This window comes from Salvelinus sp. IW2-2015, unplaced genomic scaffold, assembly GCF_002910315.2.
Source record: "Salvelinus sp. IW2-2015 unplaced genomic scaffold, ASM291031v2 Un_scaffold2581, whole genome shotgun sequence".
Lineage (NCBI taxonomy): Eukaryota > Metazoa > Chordata > Actinopteri > Salmoniformes > Salmonidae > Salvelinus > Salvelinus sp. IW2-2015.
Genome location: NW_019943891.1, coordinates 89,024 through 100,005, shown reverse-complemented (window position 1 = coordinate 100,005; position 10,982 = coordinate 89,024). Strand labels below are relative to the sequence as shown.

The 10,982-nt window shown below is 45.5% G+C and overlaps 1 protein-coding gene across 1 annotated transcript in view; it reads right to left on the bottom strand.

The window, feature by feature from the left end:
• Positions 1-8,021: 8,021 nt before the first annotated feature.
• LOC112074324 (microtubule-associated tumor suppressor candidate 2-like) overlaps positions 8,022-10,982 on the bottom strand; it is a gene marked incomplete at its 3' end in the record, with an annotated part of 50,147 nt that continues 47,186 nt past the window's right edge. Inside the window, exon 4 of the mRNA XM_070440472.1 lies at positions 8,022-8,154. Within this exon, the coding sequence (XP_070296573.1) occupies positions 8,022-8,154 (133 nt within the window). The remainder of the gene's footprint in view (positions 8,155-10,982) is intronic.

The window sequence follows — 10,982 nt, the reverse complement described above, 5'->3', positions numbered from 1 at the left end:
CACCCGTACTATGTAAGCGCTCCGACATGACTCTGTACCACGTACCCCCTGTATATAGCCTCCACATCTTGACTTCTGTACAGTACCCCCTTACATAGCCTCACATTGACTCTGTACCAGACCCCTTGTAAATAGCCCCCACAATGACTTCTGTACCGGGACCCCGCTGTATAAATGCCTCCACATTTACTTGGTACCGGTACCCCCTGTATATGCCTCCACATTGACTCTGTACCGTACCCGCCTGTATATAGCCTCCAATTGACTCTATAGCCGGTACCCCCTTATATAGCTCCACATTGACTCGTCCAGGTACCCCCTTTATTAAAGCCGTCCACATTGAATCTGTGACCAGGTTACCCGGTATATAGCCTCCACATTGACTCTGATACCGGTACCCCCTGTATATGATGAGAGACAGGCCTTATAACTATCCCAAAGCCATAGGACCAAGAGGCATGAGGAGACAGCCTTATAACTATCCAAAAGCCTAGGACCAAGAGGCATGGAGAAGAGACAAGGCCTATATGAACTATTCCCAAAGGCCTAGGACCAAGAGGGCATGGAGAGCAGCCTTAGTACTATGCCCCAGTCTCGGGAATAGCCTGCCACGAGAACCTGATGGAGGACGAAAAACTGTGGACATATTTTAAAGGAACTTTAAAACAAAACCTGTTTACTTTGCTATTTCTTGGAGGGCTTTTTAGTTGTTCGTTATTTTAATGTTATCTTTTGTTTTTTTATCTTAGTTGTGTTGTTAATAAATGATTTCAGTTTCTTAAATTTCATTAGCACATTGGGTCCATGTCTGGTTATAATAAAGCTTGATTTATTTGATTCAAGCTTCTTACGTTGCCATAACAACAACAGTCAGCACACGAAGAACAGGTCACTCTTCTCTCTAGCTCCCCCCCTTGGTTATCTATGCACAGCAAGCACCACACACACACACACACAAACACACACCACACACACACAACACACACACACACACACACCACAACACACACACACACACACACACACACACACACACACACACAACACAGAGAGAGAGAGCGTATGTAATATGATCTGGCACTCCCAGGGGATTCTGGGTTTGGTGAAACCACGGCGAACGTTTAGGGGAGGAGACAGCGGGTGGTACATCCCCTCTGAACCTGCCGTCCGAGAAGCTGAAGCATAGAACCTCCCCGGCATGAAAAGAATAGTCAGCCCACCGTTTTGCTTTACTTTCACCGAATATTCTCTACTAGGTGATGCACATGTTTGAGAGGGAGTCGCAGTGACGCGTTTATCATTCTACGTGTGTACATTATACTGAACTATTACATGACATAATACACGTTGATTTGATCCCTTCCTCAAACAGATATATTCATGATCCAAAATAAGAAGGGAATTAAACAGTCAAAGAAAACTGAAATGTGAAGGATGATAGACAGAATATGAGAACGAAGAGCCCATCACTCCCCTGCACCATTTGACTTGACCCTGTAAAATACCCTATCACCCCCTGGGCACCATGTTTTGACCCTGTCAGCTTAAAATACCCATCAACTCTCTCTGGGGCACCATGTTTGACCCTGTCAGCTAAATACCACACTCTCTCTGGCACCAGGGTTTGACTGACCCTGTATAATTACCCGATCACTCCCTTGGCACCATGTTGACTTAACCCTGTATGAAACCCATCACTCTCTCGTGGCACCCATGTTGACTTGACCCTGTAAATACCCATCACTACCTACTGGCACCATTGACTTGACCTGTAAATACCCATCACCTCTCGACCAGTTGACCCTGATACAAAGACCCATCACTTCCCTGGCACCATGTTGACGGTGACCCTGTAAATTACCCATCAGCCCTCTGGCACCATGTTGACTTGACCTGTCAGTTAGAATACCCATCACGCCTCTGGCACCATGGTTGACTTTTACCCTGAATTACCCATCACGCTCATCTGGCACATGTTGACCCTGTATCAAAATTACCCATCACTGCCTCTCTGGCACCATGGTTGACTTAACCTGGAAATACCCATCACTCTCTCTGGCACGCATGTTGACCCTGTCATCTAAATACCCATCACTCTCTCTGGCACCATGTTGACTTGACCCTGTGAAATACCCATCATCCCTCTGGCACATGTTGACTTGACCACTGTCAGTTAAATACCCATCATCTCTCTGGCACCATGTTGACTTGACCCTGTAAATTACCCATCACTCTCTCTGGCACCATGTTGACTTGACCTGTCAGTTTAAATACCCATCACTCTCTCTGGCACCCATGTGACTTGACCTGTAAATACCCATCACTCCCTCTGGGCACCATGTGACTTGACCCTGTAATGACCCATCACTCTCTCTGCACCATGTTGACTTTGACCCTGTCAGTTAAAATACCCCATCACTCTCTCTGGCACCATGTTGACTGACCTGTAAATACCCCATCACTCTCTTCGGCACATGTTGACTTGACCTGTAAATACCCATCACTCGCCTTTCTGTGGGGCACCATGTTGACTTGACCCTGTAAAATACCCATCACTACTCTTCGGACCATGTTGCTTGACCCTGGTCAGTTAAATTACCCATCACTCTCTCTGGCACCATGTTGGAACTTGACCCTGTAAATACCCATCAAACTCCTTGGCACCATTGGCCCTGTCAGTTTAAAATACCATCACTCCCTCTGGCACCAATGTTGCCCTGTCAGTTAAATACCCATCACTCTATCTGCACCATCTGACTTGACCCTGTAATACCCATCACTCCCTCATGGCACCATGTATGAACTTGGCGCCTGTCAGTTTTAAATACCCATCACGCTTCTCTGGCACCATGTTGAGCTTGACCCTGTAAATACCATCACTACCTCTGGCACCATGTTGGCCCTGTCAGTTAAATAGCCATCAACGTCTCTGGACACATGTTGACTTGACCCTGTAAATTTCCCATCACTCCCTCTGGCACCCAGTTGGGCCCTGTCAGTTAAAAATACCCATCACTCCCTCTGGCACCATGTTGACCTGTCAGAAAATACCCATCACTCCTGTCTGCACCATTGTTGACTTGACCCTGTAAATTAACCCATCACCCTTTTCCTCCTGGCACCTGTTGACTCTGACCCTGTCAGTAATTACCATCAACTGCCTCTGGAACCATGTTACCCTGTCCAGCTAAATACCCCCAATCACTCTCTCTTTGGCACCATGTTGACGTTTGACCCTCCATGTCAGTTAAAAATACCATCACTCCCTCTGCACCATGTTGACTTGACCCTGTCAGTAAATACCCATCACTCTCTCTGGCACCATGTTGATTGACCTGTAAATACCCATTCACTCCCTCTGGGCACCATGTTGACTTGACCCTGTAAATTACCCATCACTCTCTCTGCGCACATGTTGACTTGACCCTGTCAAAGTTTAATACCCATCACTCTCTCGCACATGTTGACTTACCCTGAAATACCCATCACTCCCTCTGGCACATGTTGCCTCGTCAGTTAATAACCCATCACTTCGCCTCTGCAACCATGTCTGACCTGTCAGTTAAATACCCATCACTCTCTCTGGCACCCATCTTGACTTGACCCTGTAAATACCCATCACTCCACTCTAGCGCCCATGTTGACTTGGCCCTGGTCAGTTAAATACCCATCACGCTCTCTGGCACCATGTTGACTTGACCCGTAATACCCATCAACTCCCTCTGGCACCATGTGGCCCTGTCAGTCTAAATAACCATTCACGCTTTCTGCGGCACCATGTTGATTTGAATCCCTGTAAATACCCATCACTCCTCTCAGGCACCGCGTGCCCTGTCAGTTAAATAACCCATCACTCCCTCTGCACCTGTCTGACCCCTGTCAGTCTAAATACCCATCACCTCCTTCTGCACCATTGATATACATTCTGCGACCATGTTAAATACCCAACCAACTCCTCCTCGGCACCATGTTGATTGACCCTGTGTTAAATACCCCATCACGCTTCCTCTGGACCCATTTGATTGACCCTGTAAACCATCTATCCGACAGTACTACTCCTAATCACTTCTCTCTGGCACACTGTTGACTTGACACTCAGTAGTTAAATCCCATCACTCCATCTGGCACATGTGACGTGACCCTATGAGTAAATAACTTCTCACTCTCTCTTGGCCCCATGTTGACTTGACCCTTAGTTAATGCAATACCGATCCACTCCCTCTAGGCCACCATGTTGAAACTTGACCCTGCTAAAACCCATCACGCTCTCTGGCACCAGTGACTTGACCCTGTCATTAATACCCATTCACTCTCTTCTGGCACCATGTTGAACTTGACCTGTAACATACCCATCACTCCGCTTCTGGCACCATGTTGACTTGCACTGCAGTTTAAATACCATCACTCCTCCTGGCACCATGGTTGACTTGCCTGTAAATACCCATTCACTCCTCTGGCACACCATGTACTTGACCCTTGTCATTAAATACCCATCACTCTCCTTCTGGCACCTATGTGTGACTTGAACTGTGAAATACCCATCACTCTCTTCTGGCACCGATGTTGACCCTGTTCACTAAAATAACCCATTCACTCTCTCTGCACCATGTTGACTTGACCCTGTCAATTAATACCCCAATCACTTCTCTCTGCACCATGTTTGACCTTGACCCTAGTTAAATACCCATCACTCCTTCTGCACCATGTTGACTTACCTGTTAAATACCCATCATCCCTCCTGCACCATGACTTACCCTGGTCGTTAAATACCCATCACCCTCTGGCACCTGTATGAACGTTGAACTGTAAATACCCATCACTCCCCTCTGGCACTCATGTCTGGACCTCAGCTAAATACCCATCACTCTCTCTGGCAACGCATGTGACTGACCCTGTCAGTAAATACCCATCACTCCCTCTGGCACCATGTTGACTTGAACCACTGTAAATACCCATCACTCCCTCTTTGGCACCATGTTGACTTGACCCTGTAGTAAATACCCATCACTCCTCTGGCACCATGTTGACTTTGACCCAGTAATACCCATCACTCCCTCTGGCACCATGTTGACTGACCCTGTAAATACCCATCACTCTCTCTTGGCACCATGTTGACTTGACCCTGTAAATACCATCACTCTCCTCTGGCACCATGTTGACTTGACACTGACAGTTAAATACCCATCACTCCCTCTGGCACCATGTTGACTTGACCCTGTAAATACCCATCACTACCTCTGGCACCATGTTGACTTGACCCTGTAAATACCCATCACGCTCTCTGGCACCATGTTGACCCTGTCAGTTAAATACCCATCACTCTCTCTGGCACCATGTTGACTTGGCACACTGACATCTGTGAACTTTCCACATTAAATGACTTAATAGTTTATTGGGGCCATTTTCTAAAACAGAACTGTTTTATCTAAAGAGCTCTTCAGATAAGTAGGCAATATGTTACGTAACCAATAAGGTGAGAGAGAGAGAGAGACCTGGCTCTCAAGAGAMGACAGGCTATGTGCAACACTGCCCACARAATGAGCTGGAAGCTGAGCTGCACTTYCTAACCTCCTGCCAAATGTATGACCTTATTAGAGACACATATTTCCCTCAGGTTACACAGRTCCACAAAGAATTTGAAAACAAATCCAATTTTGGTTAAATCCCGTATCTATTGGGTGAAATACCAAGATTTGTGACCTGTTGCCACAAGAAAAGGTCAACCAGTGAAGAAGAAACACCATTTTAAATACAATCCATATTTATGYTTATTTTCCCTTTTGTACTTTAACCATTTACACATCGTTAAGACACTGTATATAGACATAAAATTACACTTGAAATGTCTTTATTCTTTGGAAACTTTTGTGAGTGTAATGTTTACTGTTCATTTTTTATTGTCTATTTCAGCTTTGTACATTATCTAGTTCACTTGCTTTGGCAAAGTAAACATATGTTTCCCTCGCCAATAAAGTCCCTTAACTTGAATTGATAAAAACAGAGAGACGATACAGTACAGTAGATGGCGTGTGAGACAGAAGGTGGCCACTAGGTGGCATCACAGTACCAGTTTTCCTCCATGATTCTTGGCCAGAGCCCACCGTTCTACTGCAGTGTTCTGCTTAACACACCTACAGTACACCCTGCTACCACTAGAGGGCAACAGGATCCAAGTCTACAGTACAGCACAGAGCTGCTAGGATAATGCTGACATAAGCATGGCGTCGGGGACACACAGTACTATCTACGTGATGCAAGGGGTCGCAATGGTAATGATCCTTAGAGACTTTTTGCCCTTAAATCATTGCTGTGTCTCTCAGCTTTTTTATTTTTTTTTATGTATTTTTACAATGACAAYATCTGCATTCACTCTTCAATTGCCTTCTAGGATTCAATACAAGTCTCACTTGCATACATATTATTATACACACCAACTACTACCAAGGGCTGAATTCATGCTTAATTCCTGCACGTTGTGTTGTTTTTTCTAACGTACATCTATCAACGGTTTGAAGAGATTCGGTAGGCCAAACAAGCTATTAAACGTTCAAGCGTGTTGACAGCTAAGTAAGTGTATTTAGCTAAGTGACATTATAGGACCCAATGGGCCAGTTAGTTTTGTCAGCCTCTTCTACTGTAGCTCCATTAGTGTCTGTAGCGGACTGGTAGAGCTGTGAATAACCTAGACGTGGGTTTAAATAGCGTTTTGTTTTCTTTCCGATACTTTCGAGCGTTCGATTGAGCCACATGGGCGGGGTTTGTACTTTTCTGGACTATGCCAGTGGTTCTATTGCGTCGGGAAAGCTTGATCATGTGTGAATGAAAAAAGATATTACTTGAACCCAGGTGTGTGTGTGTGTGTGTGTGTGTGTGTGTGTGTGTGTGTGTGTGTGTACCACTGCTGCTTCTCACATACCCAGCATTCCTAGCATAGCTATGCTGCTACATTAGAGACACTCACAGAGTGATAGCAATGTGGTGCCTGAACTTATTGCACGTTTTGAACATGGGAATGACACGTTAAGATGCTGGAGCAACACCAGGATGTAGAGAGAAGCTTCTTTCATGGGATTATATCTGGTCAGCTGTAAGAGCACACATGGGGATGACAATGGTCATGTGGTCAGAGAGAGGAGAGACAGAGACACCCAGAGAGAACAAGAGAGAGAGAGAAACACACAGAGAGAGAGAGAGAGAGAGAGAGGAGAGGAGAGAGAGAGAGGAGAGAGAGAGGAGAGAAATAGAGAGAATAGAGAGAGAGAGAGACAGAGAGACACCCAGAGAAAACAAAAGACAGAGAGAAAACACAGAGGAGAGAGAGAGAGGGAAGAGAGAGAGAAGAGAGGGAGAGAGAGAGAGAGAGAGAGAGAGAGAGGCATAGAACTAGAGAGAGAGAGCATGTGTGTGTGTCTGGTCTGTGTCAGTGGGCCACGAGGTGTGACACAGTTGTTTGAGACTAGTAGAGAGATCAAATGGTAATGTTAAACACCACCTAGACACTGAGACGCTACAGAGTACAGTCATGTTAACACCACCTAGACACTGAGACTACACAGAGTCATGTTTAAACACCACCTAGACACTGAGACATACAGACTACAGAGTCATGTTAACACCACCTAGGACACTTGAGACTTACAGACTTACAGAGTTCATTTAACACCACCTAGACACTGAGACGTACAGAGTCATGTTAACACCCACTGGCCCCTGACCCACAACATTTACATTTTACATTTAAGTCATTTAGCAGACGCTCTTATCCAGAGCGACTTACAAATTGGAAAGTTCATACATATTCATCCTGTCCCCCGTGGAATTGAACCCACAACCCTGGCGTTGCAAGCGCCATGCTCTACCAACTGAGCCACACGGGACCACAACACATATCACCATCAGAGAGGACTAAACTATGGAGTCTGGCATCCAATACTAGGACACAAAAAGTGGGTTGAACCAGACTCCACTAAGGAGAGTGAGTGTTGAACCAAACTGGCTGGGGGGGGGGGGGTGGAGCTTACCCGTGGGAGAGACCCGGGCCGGGGCAGACGGAGCGGCGGTGGAAGGCAGGGGCGTTGGGAGGCTGGGGCTGCTGTGGCTGGGGGGTACAGGGGACCAGGGGAAGTGGGGTGTCATCGCTACCACTGCTGGGACCTAGAGAGGGACAGACGGAGAGGAAACAATGGGTTAGGTTAGGGTTAGGGTTACGTTAGGGTTAGGTTAAGGCTCAATACAATAAACACCTATTTACTGTATACAGTACACTCTAGGAAAAAGGTTATTTGGCTGTCTCCATAGGATAACCTTTTTGGTTCCAGTTTAGAACCCTTTTGGTTCCAGGTAGAACCCTTTTTGGTTCCTGTAGAACCTTTTGGTTCAGTGAACCCGTTTTGGTTCCAGGTAGAACCCTTTTGGTTTCCTGGTAGAACCCTTTTTGGTTCCAGGTAGAACCCTTTTTGGTTCCAGGAGAAACCTTTTTGGTTCCTGGTAGAACCCTTTTTGGTTCCAAGTAGAACCCTTTTTGGTTCCAGGTAGAACCCGTTTTGTTCCAGGTAGAACTCTTTTTGGTTCTGCCTGGTAGAATGTGGAAAGGGGGATACTAGTTAGTTGCACAACTGAATGTATTCAACTGAAATGTTTCTTCCTCATTTACCCCAACCCTCTGAATCAGAGAGGGTGTGTCTTCCTCATTTAACAACCCCTCTGAATCAGAGAGGTGTGTCTTCCATTTAACCCAACCCCTCTGAATCAGAGAGGTGTGTCTTCCTCATTTAACCACCCTCTGAATCAGAGAGGTGTTCTTCCCATTTAACCCACCCCTCTGAATCAGAGAGTGTGTCTTCCATTTCCAACCCTCTGAATCAGAGAGGTGGTTCTTCCTCATTTAACCAACCCCTCTGAATCAGAGAGGTGTGTCTTCCTCAATTTAAACCCCTCTGAATCAGAGAGGTGATCTTCCTCATTTAACCCCTCTGAATCAGAGAGGTGTGTCTTCCTCATTTAACCCAACCCCTCTGAATCAGAGAGGTGTGTCTTCCTCATTTAACCCCTCTGAATCAGAGAGGTGAGTCTTCCTCATTTAACCCGTCTGAATCAGAGAGGTGTGTGTGTGGGGGGGGGGGGGCTGTTGGTTAGTTGGTTTTGTACACAACTCAATCATGCAGAACATCATAAATGTTTCCACGTTCAACACTTGGTGTTGGCTGAGTTAGCTCTGCATACAACAGTGCAACAAGGAAGCGTTGTAACATCATATTGAATTTGTTGGTTAGTTGGTTTTGTACACAACTCAATCATGCAGAACATCATAAATGTTTCCACGTTCAACACTTGGTGTTGGCTGAGTTAGCTCTGCATACAACAGTGCAACAAGGAAGCGTTGTAACATCATATTGAATTGAAAACAATGACGGCATCAAAAAACAAAACATACAGTATTTAACCAGTAATAACCCGGTTCCCCCATTCTCAGTGTCAATACAACTATCTCTGAGAAGGAGGTGTGCTGGGTTCTGGCTGGGTGAACATTAGATATGGTCTCGAAGGTTGATCTGTATTAACGACTGCAGTCTCCTGGTCCTACCTACCTACTCCATCTTCAGTGAGCTCCTTCTTAAAGACAGAGGTCTCTAGCCCCATACAGGACAATCATCAGCTTCCATAAGCCATGTCTGACTAGCTGGCAGGAAGAAGGAAGTATTCAGCTTTACCTCCTGAGTCGAAGCCGATCAATATCGTCAACACAGCAGAATAACGTCTTTAATTCTCAGAGGAGAGTTGGATAGGAGCCAGATAGCACTAATACAATCACTACTGGCACATCAGAACAAACAAAGAGACTTGTTTTACTGTACAGGGTTTTACATGCTAGAAGTCAGAGCCGTAAAATCAGGACTGAAGAGAAGTATTCAAAACGCAAAAAAAATAGGACGTTGAAACGGAACAAACATTTTAAGCACATTTAAGTGACAACAACATAACCACGAGGTGACAGGGAGGAGGTAAAGGGAAGAAAAGGACATTCCTAGATGACAGAAGAGCTCGTCTGATAGGTTGACCTCAGATTAACGTCTCATCTCTCTCTCTCTCTCTCCATTTTCATCCGTGAGTTATGTTCTTCTTCTAAGCTCTCKGTCTTTTTAAAAGCAGCGTTGACGCGGCTGGCTTAGTCGTGTAAGAAGAAGACAAGCCATTTAATTCATGTTGAATTAAAATATGAATAATAAAAAAATATATATAATGAATAGTTTTTTGTGAGACATAAGGCAGTGTAATGTACATCCTCATGTCTAAGTGAAACCCACAGACCAACAGCAAGAGAGAGATGACTGTAGGCTGGCGTAAAGGCAGTGTTCCAAATGGTTCACTATTATCTATTTAGTGCACTACTTTTGACCGAAACCATATAGGCCCTATATAGTGAATAGGGTGCCATTTGGGACACACATCTGGTGTATTTCCTGGGAGATTTAAAGGTACGGTACCACAGCAGGAGCAGTTATTTTTCCCCCAGGCAGCCAATAGACACATAGATAATGAAGCAAGCATCTGATTGGCTAGGGGGAGACGGAGGGAGCTGGCGTCCCATTGGTGGATCACTAAATCAATGCTTGTTTCTACCTGCTGACGGCGTCTTGGAGCTATAGCTGTGTGTGTGTGTGTGTGTGTGTGCTGTAATATCCCCAGAACCTCTGCAGGTTAGCACTGAGTTAGTAATATCCCCAGAGACACTCTGCTAGGTTGCACTGAGTTATGTAATATCCCAGAGACCTCTGCTAGGTTAGCACTGAGTTACAGTAATATCCCCCAGAACCTCTGTAGGTTAGCACTGAGTTTAGTAAATATCCCCCAGAGCCTCTGCTAGGTTAGCACTGAGTTACACGTATATCCCCCAGAGACCTCTGCTAGGTTGCACTGAGTTACAGTAATATCCCCCAGAGCCTCTGCTAGGTTAGCATGAGTTACAGTAATATCCCCAGAGA